The 22,130-nt window shown below is 42.4% G+C and overlaps 2 protein-coding genes and 1 long non-coding RNA gene across 3 annotated transcripts; 1 reads left to right on the top strand and 2 right to left on the bottom strand.

Annotated features, from left to right (window-relative positions):
- The first annotated feature begins 99 nt into the window (after positions 1 to 99).
- Positions 100 to 5,979, top strand: vps29 (VPS29 retromer complex component). The gene is made up of 4 exons (XM_054797274.1): positions 100 to 182; positions 2,373 to 2,564; positions 2,662 to 2,897; positions 5,519 to 5,979. Exons 1-4 carry the CDS (start codon positions 180 to 182, stop codon positions 5,634 to 5,636), a joined length of 549 nt encoding a protein of 182 aa, XP_054653249.1. The 5' UTR covers positions 100 to 179; the 3' UTR covers positions 5,637 to 5,979.
- LOC129192870 (uncharacterized) lies at positions 1,764 to 6,598 on the bottom strand. The gene is made up of 3 exons (XR_008573513.1): positions 6,504 to 6,598; positions 6,287 to 6,341; positions 1,764 to 5,227 (listed from the first exon to the last, which is right to left on the bottom strand). It is a non-coding gene; the product is annotated as an uncharacterized LOC129192870 (long non-coding RNA).
- Positions 6,599 to 10,601: 4,003 nt separating this feature from the next.
- Positions 10,602 to 21,469, bottom strand: LOC129193060 (tumor necrosis factor alpha-induced protein 2-like). Its single transcript, XM_054797670.1, has 12 exons — positions 21,310 to 21,469; positions 19,984 to 20,175; positions 19,149 to 19,800; positions 18,873 to 18,984; positions 17,845 to 17,967; positions 17,626 to 17,720; positions 17,450 to 17,542; positions 17,248 to 17,374; positions 16,255 to 16,374; positions 14,528 to 14,683; positions 14,258 to 14,379; positions 10,602 to 11,395 (listed from the first exon to the last, which is right to left on the bottom strand). Exons 1-12 carry the CDS (start codon positions 21,317 to 21,319, stop codon positions 11,254 to 11,256), a joined length of 1,944 nt encoding a protein of 647 aa, XP_054653645.1. The 5' UTR covers positions 21,320 to 21,469; the 3' UTR covers positions 10,602 to 11,253.
- Positions 21,470 to 22,130: the final 661 nt, after the last annotated feature.

Raw genomic sequence — 22,130 nt, 5'->3', positions numbered from 1 at the left:
GAATTCCTTTCGCAAACGTTCACATTGACTAGCTTTTATTTTGAAAAAAATGTTGTTAAAATGAAGCCCTATATTGTACTTGCCAGATTTGTGTTATATTTTCTGATTGGCTGAGAGAGTGACGCTACACGTACGTAGGCGCTTCCTCAACTTGACTACCACAAACAGCGGAATAGAAGATGGTGAGTACGAAATAACCATAAAAAGACACAATTGCACTCGTTCAGGCCTCGATTTCCCAGTACTTTCTTTACGCGTTGTACTAGAAGACATGCGAGTGACATTTGTTTTCATTGGGTCTCAGCTTCATGTTTTTTTGGTGACACCTCAAGTCCGAGATGGCTCAACGATCACATGACAGCTCAGCAGCATAGTGGCAAAAATCAATGGCACAAACATTCCCTAGGTCTTTATTTGAAGCCTCTGAGTGCTCTTTCAGCTCAAATCTTTGTCTGCATGACGACACATTTATGCTAACGTTACTTTTCCCTGTTTGTCAAGTGGTTAGCTTCCTGTGCTAACAAGCTAGCAGCTACTTCATATACACAACCTGTATGGGCTGAAGTATTATCACTCATACATGGACTCATTCATGGACTCATTCATTTAAAGCAGTCTCTTTTTAACCAGACATTTTAACAAAGGCAACCAGTTTTGGCTGATTTGAGTTCTGTCATTGTCTATTACATACAATCACTAATCATGTCTAATAATGATATAAGAAACCCCTCACTGTCGCATAACATTTGATTTACTTTGTTTATATACGTATCTGCCCATTCACGTTTATTTTCTAATTTCAGTTTCCTCCCTTTCCCCCGACTTTTTGTGCTTGTCTTTTCTCTCTTTGTCCTCTCACCAATCTGTGATAATGACGATTGATGATTCATTGTGTCATTCTGTCCACACACACATATCCTTCCTCCTCCTTTCCCATTTCCCCCATCCGTCTGCCCCCGCTTGCTCATCTCCAATCAACCAGGCTGGTCACCGGGTAAGTGTTCTCGTCCTACGACGAATCAAAGTTGTGTTGGCTGTGCCTTGCTCACTAACATGGGAGTGGACTTTTGTGGCTTATGGAGGTCTGCGGCAGTGGCAGTCAAAGCACTTGCTGTGATGCTTTAATTACACAAACACCCTCAGCACACGCAAAGTAAAAGTTATAAAGATGCCCATTTGATTTGCAGGAGTGAGTGAAATTACAACATGAGAGGGGAATCCTTCTGGTCACATAAACATGCAAAAAAAATGATCCCCTGTTAGCCTGCTTTATTCAAATGAATGGACTGCAATGCATGACTACCATACTGTTGGGAGGATGTGTGTCCAAACTATAATAATACAAACATTTACAAACTCCGTGTGAGTGATGAGGTTCTCTGTGGGCTTTGCATTTTGAGCCTAAATCTTTGTCAGTGGTTGTTTCTTGCAGGTCTGGTGTGATCTAAAACGTCTCTAATGTCCAACTAGTCTCTTATTGGGTGTCTGACACTCCGCATGTCCACCAAGTACATACATGCCCACTGTCATAATGGTGGTGTGAGTTGAGACACTCAATAAACTCAGCTTTGTACTAAATGGCTTCATTGTGTGTTTTCCACTTTATGGAGCTAATCTTGACTTGACTTTGGTTTGAATCCAGTAACATACTGTACAGTGTAAACTAGGGACGCTCCGATAAGGGTTTTATGCTGCCGATTCCGATCATCCAGGACTGAAATCAGCCGATACCGATCACATCACATAATAATAATTTTTCGGGTTATTAGCTTAGCTGTCTGACTGTCACACACATCCGGGTGAGTGTTACTTACATGGCTGCATTAGCTGCCGTTTGATGTGAGCTGCCATGAGCCTCCAAAACTCACCATACTCCGTCAAGTGATGGTTCTTCAAATGACGTATTAAATTCAAGCTTTTTAACGTGTTACCCCCGCAAAATAGTTTTTGTGCTATGTGTTAGCAGCTCAGTTCCACACGGCAGCCATGATTGCTTTTGTTTTGAAAGAAAGTGGGACGACGACGCTGCCCAAGACGTCAGTTAGGGCAAGAAGACACTACACTACATGAAAGGGTTACTGGGAGCTGCAATAGTGCTAGCCACAGGTGTTCGGCTTTTGTGATCAGAGTTTAAAGGCATTTTTCGGCATATGCCAATCACACGCTCAGTGGCCGAGCTATCGGAGCATCCCTAGTGTAAACAGTATTTTTCTGGTTGTCAACAACAGAGCTTCTAGTGGTCCTGGCATCCTTCTTTGCTGGAGAAATCGACTTGCGTGTACCCCAGGGAGACCTTGTTGGTCCACTCCTGTTTTCAGTATAGCTCATTGACGAGAAGCTAACCTGTCTTTTTGTGTGTGTGATTCCACCAGTTGGTCCTGGTGTTAGGTGACCTGCACATCCCCCACCGGTGCAACACCCTGCCAGCCAAGTTCAAGAAGCTGCTGGTCCCGGGAAAGATCCAGCACATCCTATGCACGGGCAACCTGTGCACCAAGGAGAGCTACGACTACCTGAAGACTCTCGCCGGCGACGTCCACATAGTCCGAGGAGACTTTGATGAGGTTTGTTTTGTGTTTAAACAACAGTAGAAGTGGTTTACTTTCTACTGACGACAGTTCAAATTCACAACCGGCTTTTTTTTTTTTATGTCCCATTCAGAATCTGAACTACCCAGAACAGAAGGTGGTGACGGTGGGCCAGTTCAAGATCGGGCTCATCCATGGCCACCAGGTGATCCCATGGGGGGACATGGCTAGCTTGGCTCTGCTTCAGAGGCAGCTGGATGTGGACATCCTCATCTCAGGCCACACGCACAAGTTTGAGGCCTTTGAGAACGAGAACAAGTTCTACATCAACCCAGGGTCCGCGACAGGGGCTTACAACGCACTAGAAAGGTACAAAGACGTGTTTAAACCATAATCTTTCTGTTATAGGCACAGTTTGGAAAGTGTTTTTTAAAAATGATGAAGGTTCAGAAAAAAGACGGGTGTTTGTAGTCAGGACTAATGACAATTTATTTACAAACAAAAAAATACTAGCTTATTGCAGTGGTCAGCCATGATTTTTGGTTAGTAAACTCAGTCATATACAGTGGATCCCTGCATATTCGTAATTCAGCATCGGACGGCAGTGACTCAGGAGGTAAGAATAGGTCATCCAGAAACTGGACAGTTGGTGGTTCCTACCACACTTGCTCCATCCCAGTCACTGTTGTTGTGTCCTTGGGCAAGACCCTTCTACCCACTCCAGTACAACCCACACTGGTGTATAAATGTGAATGAAAGTTAGCCACTAATTGTCTACCCTGGGGCATCTGTGGCTACAGCTGGAGATTACCACCACCAATGTGTGACTGAGGACTCAAAGAATAGTGTCTTTCATTGTGAAGTGCTTTGGGTATCTTGAAGTTATACAGTCGTCCCTCCTTTATTGCGATTAAATGGTTCCAGCCCCGACCGTGATAGATTAATTTCTGCAAAGTAGGATTCAGTATTAATAAATGGAATATTTTGTAGTTATAGCATAGAAAACTTGTTTATGACCTTTTAAAAATGTTTTTAACATTATTTAGAGCCCTGTACACACGAAATAACACCCCTACAATCACCTTTAAACTCGTATTACCTATTATAGTAGACATAAGACATAATAACCCATCGTTAGCATTGGGAGTTTCTTGTTGTTGTAGCATCTCGAAAGTAATGTGAGTCGATCGCATGGCATAAAAAAAAAAAAGATTGACATCAGCCTATCATCCATCCTCACTATGACGTTTGTCACTTGGTTATATCAATCTGCCAGACATACACATACACTCAACGACAATACTGCTAGGTTTGTTTTTTTCTTTTTACATCACACCGTGCACCACTTATGTGCAGGCTATGGTATCACAAGAGACGGCTGCCGCTTTTACCATAGCAATCTACTGAGCTAACTAGTTAGCCTCCAAGTTATTTATTCTAAACTTAAGATTAGGTTTGAAACTGGGTGGGGAAGAAGGACAAAGTACGAAGCCAAAAATGTACCACTGCAACACGGAATGTGGGAGAACTTTTTTTCCACCATGTCATGTCAGACTCATCATCCATGGCTGACTTAATGCAGGTAATGTCTCATCAGTGTAACTTTACTGACGCCTAGTGACCAGAATACATATGACCTGTCTTTCAATATTGTGTATACAGTTTTAATGTAATACTGTATATATTATAGGCCACAGTCAACCATGAAATAACAATCATTTACTCATTTTTGAAAAAAACACGATCGAGCGAGGTTCAAACCGCAATGTAGGGAGGGACGACTACATATTATTATCGTATTAGCTTACATCAGGAGTTGCCCACCCGTCGATCGCGATTGACCAGTCGATCTATGGGTCTATGCCAGTCGATCCTGAAAATATTAGGAACTAGAGAAGCACTCGAAGTGAGCAGACCTCCGCCAAGCGCCATAATTCCCCCCATATTGTGATTCACACAAATAATAATCCTACATTTTTTGGATCAGTCTTTGATATTTTGTAGAACCTGTTGGAAACTTGGCCTGCATTTTTTTTGTGTGCTCTGACCATTCTTTGTGTAGTTATATGCACAAATGCCGAAAATTGTGCTATCTGGCGATGTTAAAGAATCCTTTAAATAATTCCTGGATCCAGATGGTGATCCAGATCACCCCCAAAATGTAATCAGCTCTTTCATGTCCCATTGCTGACAATTCCTGAAAATTTCATCCAAATCCAAGTTATTTTGAATACAAACAAACAGATAAACGCTGGCTTGCACTTGGCGGAGGTAAAAATAAATTCATCATCACATCAGTGCTCTCCCCTCCCAGAGAGTGGCCAACTAACAGGCACACATTTTGACCCCTGAACATGCCTGTAAGCCTCGCCGCTCTGCCTGCACACACCTCGCAGCTCCACCTGTGCGCCTCGTCCCTAAAACGCTTGCCCTGCACCAAAAAAAAAAAAGTCTTTGGGTTGCGTCGATGCGCATCATTAAGGCTAACTAACTATTGTAAGGCATCGACTAGCTCCAGCAGTAACAAAACTCCCCCTCAACCACTGTCCTTCACCCGTGACAGGAAGCCATCAAGCCAAATAGAATTGTGCTGTGCTGTGTTTGCTCACGGAGCTGATGCCACACGTCAAAGTCCAAAGTGCGGCGGAGTCAGGGGCCATCCGCGTCCAGTGACTCATTTGTCTTTGGCACGAGGCACACTGCAGTAACAAAGTTAAACAAAATGGTCAAAACCGAGCAAATGGCACAATGACAAAAAGCTGTTGACCCCAACGACCAATTAACCATGAATAACCCAAAGCTTTGTCGTTAAATATCTCTACATGTTGTTGGAAGCTTGACACATCCACTTTGTTGCCAGTTCTTCTTCAGTCTGTTGAGGCAGAAAAGTGTTTGGGCCTGAATTGATTGATAGTTGAATTGCATGCTTTCATTTCCTCAACGGAAAGCTGTCACTCAGAACTAACAGACCTTTTGTCCTCTCTTCCTAGCAACATCATCGCCTCCTTTGTACTCATGGACATCCAGGCGTCCACGGTGGTGACGTACGTGTACCAGCTGATAGGCGACGACGTCAAGGTGGAGCGAATCGAGTACAAGAAATCTTAAAAAAAAAAAAGAAAAAGAGAGCGAGCGAGTGAGAAAGGGAGCCGAGGTCGTGTGTTGTTGCATTCCTTTCCACTAAGAGGCAGTGTTTGCCCTGCAGTCACCACAGCATTGACACTGACCTGTATTATATTGTTTATATTACGTCATCTACATTTGCTTGTAATAGAGTTCTCATTTGGTAATTGTAGTTAAAAACAATGATGTCACGTGACCCGGCTGTCCAAATAAACATTTGGTGCCATTTCTGTTTGTCTCCTCGTGTGGTCGTAACCAAACGTTCTTTAGCTTCTCATTCCTTTATTTCTCACACACAATAAATATGTGATTTCACTCCAAAAGCTGTTCTGTCTTTAGTACTAAGTATAAATTCACAGTATATGGTAGTGTGAGCAGAATGCTGAATTATTGCCTTGGAGTTGTTTCCCCAATGCCACACTTAAGAGTTTACAACAGGAAGCCACGGAAATAGTAACTGGTGTTCCAGGGTTTGTTTTCGACTGTGGGTGGAGGGAAGAAGGAAATAAGTGGGCGGGACATTTACAAGACAAAAGTCATACACGTGCATATTGACTGTGGTAACAAGGAACAGTAACGGTAAATAAATCAGCTTCATGCTTCTTCCAAGTAACGTTAAATATTATAAAAATTACCTAATTTATTGGACTTTACAACGTCTCTCTTCATCTGACGTGTTGACCTGGATGTCTGAAACACACGAATAACACAATTATTCACAAAAGACCGACACCAAGCACACAGTTCTTGTGTAGCCACTGTACGTAAAGTGATCACGATTTTAGAAACACCCCAGTTTGATTGTTAAATGTGTTCAATAAATTGTGAATTATTGTGTGTCGACGCACGCACCTGGCTCGTGCCTTGGTGATTTGGGGTAGAAAGGACTTCCCAGCATGCCTTGCACTCATGTGTTTTAACATTGTTGTCCTTTGAGGCGACACGGTTCCCATCAAGTGTTTCTCTCACCGGGCTGTAGCTTGAAATAAGACACCATCACATGTACTGTATGTAGCGCATATTTAAGGTGAATCGTACTGTTTATGTGTAGTCGAGTGAGTGCATATGGCTCACCTGCTGGGATGCACCTGTGCAGGACGTTCATGTAGTGCTTGGTGAGGATGCTGCGCATGTGGGTGCTGCTGGAGGAGGCAGCTATGGTGTGAAGATATTCCCTTTGGGCTGGTGTGAGTGCTGCATACTGGAATGCACACCTACACGTCAGGTTTCCATGCTCGTTTTCAGGTTATTTTTGTTGTTTACATACAACACTCCTGAAAATGAGACCATATATGGCAAGGCAAGGCAAGTTAATTAACAGAGCACAATTCGTACACAAAGTAATTCAAAGTGCTTTGCAAACAAGAGGGTAAATAAAATCATTGCATAAAAAATAAAAGTAATAATTACGGAAGTTAAAAGTGAAGAGTGCAGATAAAACACTTTCAGTTGTCATTTGGACAGTTTTCGGTTTGGATTTTAACATTGTCACAGTTGAGGCCTGTCTCACATTTTCTGGAAGACTGTTTTAGATTTTAGCAGCATAAAACTGAAAAACCCCACTTAATGTCTGACCTCAAAGTCTTCCTAAACAAAAAACATGGCTGACCTCACTATGCGTGGTGTTTATTCAGTATTAGAAGTGCATTAAAGTCGATATGTGTGACGTTTCCGAGTTCGTGAGCCAACATTCCAACTTTCCACTTGTCTGGAACGCATAACAGCTCACTGCCTGGCCTTCTGGAACATATAATACTGTATTTTAAAAAGTATATTTATTGTCTTACATAAAGAAAGTAGCTCTAACGTTGATTTCCGCAAACAGAAAAGGTGGACACATGCTAAGTCTGGTAATGTTTACCTCGGCCCTAGGTAATCAAAACCAGGACATTCGTCCGGCATACTCAAATGACACCGGAAGTTTACGCCAAGTTGTCTTATAATTTCAATACATTTAAAGTGTGTCTCCTCTGTGTTGATAGAACATTGTAATATCATAACATATATTTAATTATAGTTCCAAAATATATAATTCAAAAATGTTCAAAATCCAGCACAAAAATGTGTCCAAAAATAGAACAACACTGGAACCTGAGGTCAAATGCTTGTTAGGGCCAGATATGACCTGAGGAGAGGCATACGAGAGGCCAAAAGACAGAAGCTGGAGGGCTACTATTCCACCTCAGACTCTCGACGCATGTGGGTGGGTCTTCAGCACATCACAGAGTATTGACGGAGGAGTAGCGTAGCCACATCCAGCCAAACCACACTTCCAGACGAGCTGAATGAGTTCTACGCCTGCTTTGAAGCCCAAAATCCTGACCATCAGAGAGGGATGCTGAGCTTGGGCACACAGGACTCACCTCTCATGGTGCCATCAGCAGATGTGCGCAAGGTTCTGAACAAAACAAAGCTGTCCCTTGCACAAGCATCTGTACCGACCTGCTTTAAGTCCACCACCATAGTGCCCGTACCCAAGAAGAGCAACGTGACCTGCTTAAATGACTATCACCCTATAGCACTCACTCCTATTGTAATGAAGTGCTTTGGAAGAATAGTCATGACCCACATCAAAAAGAGCATCCCGGCCACTGTGGACCCTCTACAGTTTGCATATCGCCAGAACCGGTCCACTGATGATGCAGTCAACACTGCCATCCACACAGCCCTTTCTCACCTACAGGGCGAGGACACATACTGTATGTAAGAATGCTATTTATATACTATAGCTCTGCTTTTAATACAGTCAGCCCCCACAAACTCACAGATAAGCTCCTCACACTTGGCCTGTCTCCCTCCCTCTGTAACTGGGTGTTTAACTTTCTAACAGGCAGGCCCCAGTCAGTCCACCATCGCACATCCTGCTCAAGGATTGTAAGCACTGGGACCCCACAGGGGTGTGTACTGAGTCCGCTCCTCTACACGCTCTTCACCTACGATTGTGTGGCCTCCCAGAACAACACCAGTATCATTAAATTCGCAGATGACACTACAGCCATGGGCCTGATCACTGGTGGGGTTGAAACATCATACAGAAGAGAGGTGGCGGACCTCATAGCTTGGTGTCGTGATAACAATCTCCTTCTCAATACAGATTAGACCAAAGGGATGATCATCGACCCAAGGGAAAAGGAGCCGCATAAAGCCCTGTTTATTGATGAGACTGAGGTGGAGAGGGTGAAAACCTTCAGGTTTCTTGGCACATACATCAGCGAGGACCTCACCTGGTCTCACAACACCCAACAAATTATCAAGAAGTCCCAAAAGAGACTGTACTTCCTGAGAAGACTGAGGAAATTTGCCATGTCCACCAAAATCCTCAGTTGCTTCTATAGGTGCACCATCGAAAGTGTCCTTTCCGCCTCCATCACTGTTTGGTACGGTAACTGTACAACACGTGATAGGAAGGCACTCCAGCGGGTAATCAAGACCTCACAGCACATTGTTGGGGCGGCCCTCCCCTCACTGCAAGACATTTATAAATCTCGCGTCCTACGAAGAACAAACAACCTCATCAAGGACAGCACACATCCACAACACTCATTCTTCACACTACTACCGTCAGGCAGACGCTACAGGAGTTTGAAGTCCAGGACCACAAGGGTGGCTAACAGCTTTTACCCACAGGCCATCAGGCTTCTCAACGAATCACTCACACACACCGAACGCAACACACACACACACTCATAACACTGAACATCATATTGTTGCTTTTAATTTATTGGTATGATTGTTCCTTCTGTTCTTATTCATTTTCTTGTGTTTTCTTTTTTTAATAAGAATTTCATTGTGAAGTATAACTACCTGTTTTGCTGTGCATATGATAATAAAACTCTTGAATCTTGAAGCTTTGGAATGTAACCAATAGTTTGGGGAAAAATGTGCCTCCAAAGTCCTAACCCACTGAAGATGTGACTGTTCCCAAAGACGATCGATGTGGCAGCGAGATCGACCACCATCACCTTCCTGTTTTCAGTCACGTCAAGAATCACATCTTCAATGAAGGTTAATGTAACCTTAAATGTTCATTTAACATTTTTGGCTTCCTGGAACAGATTAATTGGATTTACATTACTTCTAACGGGAAAAGTTGATTCAGTTAACGTCCGTTCTGGTTAAGAGTCTGACCTTCTTTTTTTTTTTTTTTAATCTTTTTTATTTATTTATTTATTTATTTATTGTATATTCCATCCATCCATCCATTTTCTATACCGCTTCATCCTCATTAGGGTCGCGGGGGCATGCTGGAACAAATACATGAGCAATGACTAACCAAGGTTCCACTGTATATTCTTTCCCGTGTTTTTAGGGTTTAGTGTGTTTGGTGACATTTGTGGCTAAATGAACAAAGGTGTGAATTTAAAAAAAAACATATTAAAACTCAAAACTCAATGATGTGGCTCTTTTAACAAATTATTTTGGGTGGGCGCTTTGCACTGTCGCGGTTTGCCGTAATTAGGAATTTCCAGGCTCCAGCTTGCCATTGGCATCCATCCCAGTCTTTCCCACTTAACCTCCCACTGCTTTAATGTGGTGTTCATCCTCTTCTCTAAACGGAATTTGCAACTCTGACCTTCATATTCCTGAGCACATCCCTTCTTCCTGCTGGGAGGCACAAAGAGAGACAAGCTTTTAGGAAAAGCCACAGTCACTTACGGCAACCTTCGACAAGAGTAGCAACAGGAATAATAAACTTGAAAACACCTCAACCGGGCATGCCTGCCTTCTAGTCTCACTCAATGATTTCCAGGAATTGTCCAGAACACATTTGGCTCCTGGTGATACTTGGTGAGTCAGCCTCTCAGTGGCAAGCAGCCAGGATTGAAAGCATTTGTGATAAATCAGTGGATTCATTCAGTCTCTTCTAATGGGTTCTGCAGGTTTTATGTCATGACATGACATGCTGTGTTCTCACGTCTGCTAGTGTTCAAATTTACCTGCTCAACAACTATTATTTTTTAGTAATAATGCGCAAGATTTCCATTCATTTTTTTGTTGAAGATTTTGCCTTGGTTTTCATACACTGTCTCAGTTTTTGTACAATATCGAACGTAACAAACTCTTCCATTTTGCCTGTACAGTATCGTTCCATGAAATCGAGCGCCCAAACAAAACACCCTATGTGTTGCTGACTCACTGTCCTCCCATATTTCATTGAATGCGACTAAGTAACCCACCATGCGGCCAAAGAAAGTTGCGGGTGCCAACAATGTGATGAAGGCGAAAAGCACTGAATTAAACTCACTGTGCAGAAAGTCCACGTGAACAATAATCTAGTCATCCTTTATAATTATTTTGCTTTGTTTTCTGGATGTGAAACTACAATTATTGTCTTTAACATGTATTTCTGTTAATATGTTTGAGTGTTTGGAATGGATTAAATGGATTAACATTATTTCTATGGGAAAAATTGCCTCGGTTTTTACCTGACCTTTTGGAACAAATGAACAACAATAGACGAGGTTCCGCTGTGCTTCCCTTTATTGACCATATATACAAAACTTACATCTTCAACACATACAAAAAGACATGCACCTGATGACAACCACATTGGTTTTCTAGATTCACACACACGATGACTATCTGGCGCCGCCACAGCTCACTATTTGACTGTCACTCGGGAGAAAAAAGGGCGAGATTCGCCGGAATCCTTGGGAATGTCTGACAAAACTGCTGTGACATTGTACCTGTCCTCCTTGGTGAGGTTGTTCTTGAGCTTAAGCAGAGACATCACATGTTTTTCACTGCGGAAAGAAGAGGAGAACACTTTAGGGAGTGGAGTGTTGATGTGCCGTTTTGTGGTGGGCACACTGAAGCAATTTGTGGGAACAAACAAAAGGAGATGGTATTTGACTGTCTGGTTCTATGCACTTTTGAGATATGCTTTGCTTGTAGCCTGTCTGCAAACCTCCACCGAGGACAGAACATTTTCATAAAACTGTGTTTTACTTGTTTGTGTCCAACTTCCTGTCTGCAAGTTTTTATTCATACTTGTACCTGAAAGCTGTTATTGGTTTTGTTTAGCAGCTTTTTGTGAACCAAGGACTGAGGACTTTCTGTGTTATGCATTTGTGGTCCATCCGTTTGCCGATTCGTTAGCTTTTCCATGCAAGCCGCTAGCCAAGTTAGCGGCCATACGTGGTCAAGAAGTAGTGTTTTTTATTTAATAACAAGACATTTATGGTTGATTTCATTGCATTTGTACAACAGTTCAAGAAAAATCACACCTTTCTTTGGAATTTTGCCCATCATCCACAATCCTTATGTGAGACATGAACACATATGTCGTTCTCTTTTTTGTGCGTTTTAAAGGGATACAAACAGATAAAAACAGCCAGCTCATTACTGCACTTATGCAACATACTTATTCCTCCTATAAAGTCATCTGAAAAAGTGTCCGAAAAGCGTCAACAAAAGCTCCATTTAGATATAATGTGACATGCATATTAACAAAGCTACAGCGACATCTTATTGTTATCATTAACATTGTTATGCCGATCGAACTACTATACTGGCATATTGACACTTAGCCATGCTAGCGACTAGCTTCACCACAGACTAGCCCGTAGCGTGTCAGCGTCGCGCTCACAATACCTCAGACACGACCAAAAGGTAAGACTACATATCTGCCACTGCTGCTGTGTTTTTATTTCTGAGTTTGGAAAAGTTAAGGTGGTCTAGTGGTTAGCATGTTGGCCACACAGTCACAGTCAGGAGATCGGGAAGACCTGGGTTCGAATCTCCGTTGGGCATTTCTGTGTGAAGTTTGCATGTTCTGGATGGATGGATGGAAAAGTTAAGGCTAGGTGTACAGGTAGGCGTTCATTTCTACGGAGGTTGCTATGTGAAATCAATACGCCGAGCAAGGAAGCTCCGGTAATGCTTAGAATGGCTGAAATACACAAAATACTGTGAGTATTACATGTTATCACGAATGGTCACAGCATGTATATAAAACCATAAACCCTTTTTGTAGGTGTTCTAATATCGGCTTTTGTGGACGGCATAGGTGTATCCCATTACGTGCACTACTGAGCTGTCGCTTTTTATGTGTTTTTATATCTTTGAAACGCACAGAAAAGTCTTTGTGACATATGTCCCACAAAAGGATTGTGGATGATGGGCAAAATTCCAAAAAAAGTGCAGTTTTCCTTTAATGTTCCAAAATTTGATTACTCCTCATTAAAGTGTAAAAAATGTCATTTGATGGATTATTATTAGACTGGCTAACTTATTTTTACAGTTAAGAATGTCAAAATGTTACTAAAGGCTACTACTACTAATACTACAGGCGGCCCTCGTGTCCTGAAGCAAAAGAGAATTATTTACAAGTGCATGGTAGAAGAATATGTAGTCGCACATGTGGACAAAGGACAATCACGTTTGTTCTTTTTAGTGAACTATTTTCCCTTAATTGTGTCTCCCAAGCATGAGGCAGACACTTCTGATGGCAATATTTCAAAGAAAAGGACAGTGAAAGTTCAAGCCGCTCGAACGCCACAACCATCATGAATAATAAAGATCCATCCATCCATTTTCTATACCGCTTCTCCTCATTAGGGTATGCTGGAGCCTCTTAGCTGACTTCGGGCGAGTGGCGGGGTACACCCTGGACTGGTCGCCAGCCAATCGCAGGGCACATATAGACAAACAACCATTCACATTCACATTCATGGACAATTTTGAGTCGCCAATTAACCTAACATGCATGTTTTTGGAATGTGGGAGGAAACTGGAGTACCCGTAGAAAACCCACGCACGCACAGGGAGAACATGCAAACTCCACACAGAAATGCCCAAGGAAGAATCGAACCCCAGTCTTCCTGATCTCCAGACTGTGTGGCCAACATGCTAACCACTAGATCACCGTGCAGCTCTTTACGTTGGAATAAGCCATGAATGACTCTCTCGTTTACAGTTAGTCCAGAACTCTGCAGCACGGCGTTTAACAGGAACCAAAAAGAGGGAGCATATTACCCTAATTTTAGCCTCCCTGCACTGGTTGCCTGTGCGTTTTAGAATTGATTTTAAGATTTTATTGTTTGTTTCGAAGGCTTTGAATGGGCTGGCCCCTCAGTACATCTCGGACCTCATCCAAATTTACACTCGCGCACATTGAAGTCCGAAGGCCAGCTCCAACTGGTGGTGCCTAAGACCAGACTTAAGACCAGGGGGGACCGGGCCTTTTCCGTAGTTGGCCCGTGAGTCGTGTGGTCCTCTGTGTCTTTTATTCTTGTATAGTTTTAATGGTTTTATTTATTTTCGTTTTTTAAATTTAATTTACTTATTTATTTTTTAACCAACTTCTTTGATTTATTGCTTTTATTGTTTTTACTTCTTGTTTTAAATATTTTACTGTTGTACGTTTCTTTGTTTTTATTTGATCTTTTCGTTTCTACTGTAGTAATTTTTACTTTTACTTATTATTTATGGTTTTACTAGTCTGTGCAGCACTTTGGAAACAGTGTTTACAAAACATACTATATAAATAAAGTGGATTGGATTGGAAATACCTATGTAAAGCTTTAGTGGTTTTGGTCCCACTTCCTGCTCTCTTTGTTAATGTCAGAGGTCAAGTGTAGATGTCAACATCACAGAAAGGTCACCTGAGGTCAGGGAAGGTGGTTCCCAATGACGCCACTTGCATCTGGATGGCAGGGACATTCTGGCTTTCCAGCACTTCTGCGATCATGCCAAGGACCTCCTTAAGCCACGCCTCCTTAGAGCCCTGACAACACACAGTGGTCAGATCCAGTCAAACTTTGGGGAGGATTTATCTCCCCTGTATGAGCTTTCCCAGAAATGTCCCACTCATCACTGGTGGACATTCTCAGGTTGAGCAATAAGACGTCAGACCTTTGTTGACAATGTCTTACATATTTGATGAATAAGTAGTGCAAACTCTCAGTGTTCTCTTTCATGAGGATGCATGCCCGATGCTGCTGCTCCTTGTCCTTTAGTTTCAGTTCTCCTTTCAGGAGTCGCCGCACGTATTCTAGTGCCACTTCCTGATGAAGTTGACCGATAAGCTCCTGGAATGAAAAAAAAAACCCAGCACATTCTTATCCAACATCCTTATGATATCGTACTGTATGTTAAGTTGTCATGTCAGATCATATCTCAAGTTGCCGTGTTGAATCATGTCACACCTGAAATCATCATCTCATATCAGGTCGGATCACGTCATAACTCAAGTCATCTTGTTGGACCATGTACTGTATATATTATCTTATGCCATATGCATTGTTACGTGCTGTACAGTACATCATACCTCATATCATATCATGTGCTGCCTCAAGTTGTCATGTAGTATCATGCCTCAAATTGTCATCTATCATGTCATAACATAAATATAAATTATGTCATTCTTCATGGTACAGTGGGCCGTCGATTTTTGTAGGATTCGGTTTTTGACAAATTATTGACAAAAATGTGTCTCGTTATCGTACGACCAAACATTGCGCCTAACAAAGTAGTCGAGTGCCCAAATAAAACATCCATGAATTGGTGACTCAGCATCCGTGAAGAATGGATAGTGGTTCTTTGACAGTTGGGACGCTAAAGACAGCTTCTGGCCAGGGAATCCTTTCATCATCTTTATTATGTGAGTAGGTTATTCATAGAATGCACACAGAATGATGAACAACTCCGTATCTGTCTCCTTCCAAGCACTGTGCTGTGCTGAATTCAAGAAAGAAGTTGTACCAAAGTAGTAAGGTAGCGTCTGTTAAAATAGGATTGTAATGTAAAGGCTCCAGTTAAGACAGGTTGCAGGGGGAATGGTTTAATGGAGACACACCCAGAGTGTGTAATGATCATTGTGCCTACTGCTGAGGTTTACAATAAACTTCAAGTGAGCAAGTATACAGCTCAGCTTGTGGCAGACTAGTCTCCTCCACTCCTCCCTCCACTCACCTCTGTGTTTGCTAGTCTTCCGTAGAGTAAAAGTCATGTTAAATGTTCATTTACCCATTAAATTTGTCACTTATGTGTATTTCGCATTGTCTTCTGCATGTAAAACTATATATTATTCTCTGTAAAATGTGTTTTGTGTTCATATTTTTGCGTGTCGACAACAAATTAATTGTTTTTACATTATTTCCTATGGAAGGATTCATTCAGTTTGCTTACCTTTCGTTTTTCGTCTGACATTTTGGAACCGAATCATGCGGAAAACCGAAACTCCACAGTATATCGTATCATCACATCATACCTCATGTCATCTCATAATGTCGTATAACGTCGCATCATGCCTGAAGTCATATTCCGCTATGTCATTATCATATCAAAATACAGTATGCCATTCTGCAATGTCTGGCATCATATTGTAATGTGTCCTACAGTATCATACCTTATGTCACAACTTATGTTCATCAGTCTGTACTTTACTGTATCATGTCATGTCATGTGGTATTTATATTGCATTGCATCATATATTATATCTTACCATATGTCATTTGTCATGCCATGTCAGTTTGTAATGTCAATATCATTATCATCAGTATGATGACATGAGCAGAGTTGATAAAAGAAAGAAGATAACAAAAATAAATAACACATAGATGCAGATTTTGATATTAGACAGTAAAATAAATAGATGTACCTGGTGACATGACTCGGAAGTGCCCTGAAGTAGCATCATCTCCTCCTCCAGGCAGACGCACAGGTTGTCAAAGGGCGATTTCGTCAACCAAACGTTGGTTCCAAGTCTACGGTAGTGAGGCTGTGTTGTCATGGCGACAGTTTACAGTCACAAGGTTTGATTTCGTTCTATGTTCATTCAAAAATCTGTACTCCAAAGTTGGAAGTATGCAATGGTACACAGTATACATCACACAGTACAGTGGAACCTTAGTTACTGTCATTAATTTGTTCCAGAAGGTCCGACTGTAACCGAAACAGACACAAACCGAATGCATTTTTCCTATAAGAAAGAATGTAAATCCAATTAATTCGTTCCAGAAAGCCAAAAATGTTAACACCAAATACGTTTTTATAGATTTACAATTACAGTTTTACGTGCAGAAAACAATTCAAAATCCATAGAAATATATAAATGATGAATGAAAACAGGAATGAATGAAATGAAAACAGGAATGTGGTGGTGGTTGGTCTCGCTGCCACATTGTGTCTTGGGGAACAGTCACGTCTTCGATGAATGTAAAAGTAACCTTAAATGTTCATTTATCCCTTTCATTCATCATTTATATACATGTGGTATTGTTTTATGCATGTTAAAGTACAACTGCAAAACTATAAAAACGTGTTTTGTGTTAGGAGTCAACCGCTGATGACATCATAGATGGGCTATGTAACGTAGCTACTTCCAGTTCTGTTTGCCATTTTGTTTAGCTAGCTAATAGGATGCTGACAAGGAAGCACGTTTTATGATTTAAAAAAAAAAAAACACAGTTGGCCTCATGCAATGTATTATCAACACAACAAGACGCAAGCCATGTTGCATGCTAACCGGAGAATACACACAAACTGAGGCAAAATTGTGGTGTGAATTTTCAGTGTTTACTGAAAAACACGCTAATCGGGGTAGACGCTAACCCAGGTTCCACCCTATGTAGTGTTTGTGTGTGAGAAGCACCTTGAGGTTCTTGTGCACAGACCTCAATAGGTACTCGTGTGCACATTCTTTCATGTCAGTCAGGACACTCTGACAACTTTCCTGAACTTCCTCTGGGAACAGACTGCTTTTCCTTACCAGGAAGTCCCTGCAAACAGAGTGAATCATAAATGAATGAATTCATGAATGAGAGGTGAGCAAACAAAAGGTGCATATTCATTACCTGAACTGAGCCACGCAGTCCAGGTTGGCCTTGACGAAGGCCACGCTGTTTGTTTTGTTAAGCTTGATGACATCCACCTGGAAAGCCCTGAATCTGCGCAATGGGGAGGAGTCATAGCTGTGAGTGATTGCCGCCATGGCGATGTCATGAGATATTTAGAGGAAGTCACTGTGTACCTGTGCAGCAGATTTTGCAGCGGGCAGGTTAGAACCTGCGCCTTCTGCAGGTCGCCTACTACCTTCTCTGCTGCAGTCACGATGCCGTTAACCAGCTACAGACAAACAACGCTCATTAAGTACTGCAGAGTCTTTGTCAGACTCATTTGCTAAGTGACCATGGCGTGCTGTTCCACTAAGTCCTGTGGGCAACAGTGTTGTGCATTACAAAAAGAGTACCTGGATAATGTCATAGGCCATGGGACTGACGAAGCAGCCGTCCTCCCTCAGCGGATCCTCCCCTTTTGTCCATGCCTTCCGGGCCTCATCCAGGATGCGTCCGATGTATGTGGTCAGCTCCCTCTGAACAACAACATCGTCAAACATGGCTTCTCCGGTCGCAAAATAAGACAAACAATAAATATGACAAAAGGTACGACACAGCACAGTCATATAACCACAGTAATGCATAATATTGATACAAATGCAGTTGAAGTATCATGAGCGGTCGGCATCCTACAGCTTTATCTACCTTTACATGCGCTATAAAATGTTGGTATGGACCTTTACATGCGCTATAAAATGTTGGTATGGGTACTCGGCTGTTGGTGTGAAACTACGCCTGATGTAATGTTGTTTACAATGAACGTATGAGCGCCATTCATGCTGGCTGAGCAGTTTGCTACTTACCGCTATTATAGCATTGGTTTTATTGCTGCTGTGTTGTGCAAAATACAAAAAATGTGTGCATTTTCAACTCCAACTATCACCTTTTCCCAATTAACACTGCGTCCTCTTTGCTCTTTAGCTAAATAAAGGCCCTGACATGAATTAGAGCATACGTAATATGTAATGGAATGATGCGCAAACAGTCCGGTAGCTACATTTGAAGAACAGCTTTATCTCATTCTGCATGCGCTGTAAAGTGTTGCTACTCGGCTGTTGGTGCAAAAAGTCAAGCGTCTTACACTTGCCGTACTGGTGTTTACAAACAACTCATCAGCGCCATCAATGCAGGCAGTTTGCTCCTTATTGCTATTACAACATTGGTTCTGTTGCTGTTGTGTTGTGTTGTTAACAAACGACCATGTGGCCAAAGAGTGATGTTTTTCTTTTCCACTTTCTCATGCACTCCAAATCATGACGAAAATGAAAGAATTCACATTTAGAAAACAACAGCCTCGCTCCAGTTATCGTCTGCTTCCGGTTAGCGTCCTCTTAGCGCTTTCAGTGAATCGAGTGAGCGATGAGGGGGGTTCTAGAGGTACCTGTTGTCTGCTCAGGTATTGTTCCTCCAAAGGTGACAGCAAATTTTCAGGTAGAAGTTCTCGAAGAACGTCAGTGTGGATGTCACCAGCCAGCTGAAGTTCTTGAAGCAGTCTGACACATAACCAACATTTCATCATCATTAATGTTGCTTTACCAGGCCAATCTTTCATTCATTATTTTACTTTTCCATTATTCTCATTATTTTTCCTCAATGATTGGCTGTTAGAAATCACATGGGGCAGTTAAGACAAAGACCAAATATGGTTCCTACTCACTGTGGGTAGTACTCGTTGACCCAGCGTAGCAGGAAGATGCAGTCCGGGTCATCCAGACCAAAGTCAGCCAGTTTCCTGAGCCTGGTGCTGAAGGTCTGGTGGTAGAGGTTGGCATACAGCTGGCAGATGTTGACACTCTCAGGGTAACACTTCTTCACGTGCTGCACCACCAGCAGGAGGTCCTGCCTCAGCTGCCTGCCCATGCCGTGCACGTCCACCTGAATGGACGACTTCCCTGCCAGGTCTGTGGGGGGAGTCATCAGGACGTCCATGCGCTCCTCCACCAGGCCGCGCAGCGTTTTCTCATGAACTTCCCTCCAGTTGCTGAGCCTCCAGGGAGGCGGCGCCCCACCTCTCTGCTCCCACAGCTGGTCCTGGTCGTCCTCCTGTCGCATGAAGACCACGGCCGACTTCAGGGCCGCAGTGTCAGCTTGATCCTGGCTGAGGGAGCCTCTCAGAGTCTGCAGCACGGCGTCCTCCAGGGCTTTGCGGTCTGCCACCAGAGTGTTCAAGTCCTCTTTCCAGCGTCTGACGACGTCGTCGTCGTCTTTATGCCGGACCCCTACAAAAAGACAATTCTCTCTGGCGAGCAACAGCTGTCCCGCCTCACTCAGGTGGCGTTCCTCAAGGTGTTGCTCAAAGGTGAGCGGCACTGTGGGGGTAGAGCTGAAAGTCAGTTTTTAGCCTTGAAGATAACTTCTAACTCTTCCAAGTGGCTTCTGATTTTGTCCATTCCGCACACATTTCTGTCACTATCCCATGCTAAGCTACAACACAACACTCCAAATACTGCACATGGTGCCTTTAACAAGTGTCATGTGACCTGTAACCATACCTGTTATAGGCTGGATGTCTTCAAGTGCAGGGTGTCCATCGGGAGTGCTGGTGGCGATCTGTACAACTTGACCCGTGTTGCCAGTTCTCCATAATTTGGGGAATTTTAGCCTCAGCTTCTGGCCTCCCGTGGGCTTCCCGGTGGGATCAGAGGAGGAATTCCCTTTGATCCCGCCATGTTTGTGTGTCGTGTCTGTCGCACATGAAACGTTTGAAACATTTACAGTACATGCACATTTCATTTCATTACTAATGAGTTCCGACACAAGATGTGGCAAGAATCAGGCTAAAATTTGCTATAGGGTTGGGACAAATTGCCTCCCTTTTTAACTCAAAACAGGACACTTACTTTTGTTTGTTTTAAATACTGGACGATTCAGTTTTTCAACGCAGCCCGAGTGGTACTGTCCAATCTCCTCCTTTTGCCTTTCTTCCTTCTACTTTCTCGCTTTCCTTATTGAAAACCGGATTTTATTTTAGGACTCAGCAAAACTGTAGTGCGGCCTGTGCTCTAAAGCAGGACCAAATATTTCATGCAGATATAGGGGGGTGGTCGGTCAATATGGATGTTTAACTTTTATTGCCAAAAACAAATAGATTGTTTTATGAGTATACTTCTCATAAATCTCTACGCAGACAGCAAAATCACACTTTAATTTGTACCTATTTTGGGAGGCCCTCCTAAATGTTCCCCCCTTTACGTTGCCCCTGTTTACTGTTATTTTACTGGCGTGCTTTTATTTTGAATGAAATACACTCGAGTGGATCGGCAGCTTTGTTGCTCCGACAGCAACAGAGAGGATGTTCTTTTTTTTTAGTTAAAATACAGGAAAAACATACAGAAGACTATTAAAACGCGAGGGCACAGGCATAGATAGACAAAATACGGGAGTTTCCCCGGTTTCGGCTTGATCAAAATTCAATATTATTATCTAAAACGTATTATCTAAACTGTCCCTAATGAAATGCCCACTGAGTATGCGTCCTGTATTTGTGCTTTAGATACATTTGCATTTTTTAACAATTCTGCTCCACAGGGTCTTCTCAAAATAAAAACCCACTCCAGTACGTACGTGTCCGGAAAACGCAATGTAGTTGAAAAAATAGTTTTTTTTTCTACCAGAAAGTGAAGGGTCGAAGCGGAAAAGCGAGCCCATTAACATTTAATTCAAAAAGCTAACATTCAAACATAAAAACAGCTAATAGAAAACGTGAATACGGCGGTAGACCGAGTGCCAAGTTACTAAACTTGACATGACTTTTGTTTTTTAAGACAAAACAAACGTGTATTTAGATGCACTTGAAGTGATATGTGTTTGCGACTCACCTGATCTCATTGTCGCTCCGCTGTAAAATAACCAACAGACACACACTCACACGCACACTGATGCTCTTTTAAAGTGCAGAAATAAGACTACGCCCACATCCTCACACATACGCACACACACACGCGCACACACATACGCTAGCCTTTCAGCTAGCGCCACCCGTAGATCAAACCTGGAATAAGAGTTTACATTGTGCACTGTTGGATCTTAAACTGTGAGGGCATCTGAAAGAGTCGCTTCAGATAATAACCCTCCCATTTCCTGTAAATCCAACGCTGCAGGCTGCCTCGGGCCTGTCCCACCATGCATGCGCCACCCTGAGATATTTTCACTTTTTGTTTTTCCCTCTGATGCAAAGCCATGCGTGCTGTCAACACTTCTGCTTTGTTTGTGTGCATTGGGAGTAGGGCTGGGAATCTCATGGCTCACGTTGGCGGTAATATCTTGATACGGTGATAGGGTGACACGCACAAAAAAACCATCATAGTTTGTATTACCCGGAACCCTAAAGAGGACAAACAGTATAGAAAATGGATAGACTTTATACCGCATATTTTAACCAGAATACAAGCAGCAATGCTGCAAAAACATTTTTGCACTGTTGGATCTTAAGGAGGTTCTAAGTAGAGCTTCTAAATGCAAAAAGAAGAAATGGGAGTGAGACAAAAAACATTTTGAGTAAGCAATTTATTGCAAAGAGCATTTAAGTGAAATACAATGTTCATCAGCTGATCAAAGGTTTAAGGCAACGGTCTTTAAAATGTGGATTCAATGTCATGTTCTGACAGGTATTCACACTGTCATGATCTCTTGATGGCAA

The sequence above is a fragment of the Dunckerocampus dactyliophorus genome, chromosome 13 (assembly GCF_027744805.1).
Source record: "Dunckerocampus dactyliophorus isolate RoL2022-P2 chromosome 13, RoL_Ddac_1.1, whole genome shotgun sequence".
Classification (NCBI taxonomy): Eukaryota; Metazoa; Chordata; class Actinopteri; order Syngnathiformes; family Syngnathidae; genus Dunckerocampus; species Dunckerocampus dactyliophorus.
This window is presented reverse-complemented; position numbering and strand designations above follow the sequence as displayed.

What these genes read in the sequence shown, in the direction of transcription:
- vps29 (XM_054797274.1), top strand. An exon ending in TCCGAGGAGACTTTGATGAG is followed by an intron (nt 2,565 to 2,661) that starts GTTTGTTTTGTG and finishes TGTCCCATTCAG; the next exon opens with AATCTGAACTACCCAGAACA. An exon ending in GCTTACAACGCACTAGAAAG is followed by an intron (nt 2,898 to 5,518) that starts GTACAAAGACGT and finishes CTCTCTTCCTAG; the next exon opens with CAACATCATCGCCTCCTTTG.
- LOC129193060 (XM_054797670.1), bottom strand. An exon ending in ACTACTTATTCATCAAATAT is followed by an intron (nt 14,380 to 14,527) that starts GTAAGACATTGT and finishes GTGTGTTGTCAG; the next exon opens with GGCTCTAAGGAGGCGTGGCT. An exon ending in ACCACCTTCCCTGACCTCAG is followed by an intron (nt 11,396 to 14,257) that starts GTGACCTTTCTG and finishes TTCTTTCCGCAG; the next exon opens with TGAAAAACATGTGATGTCTC.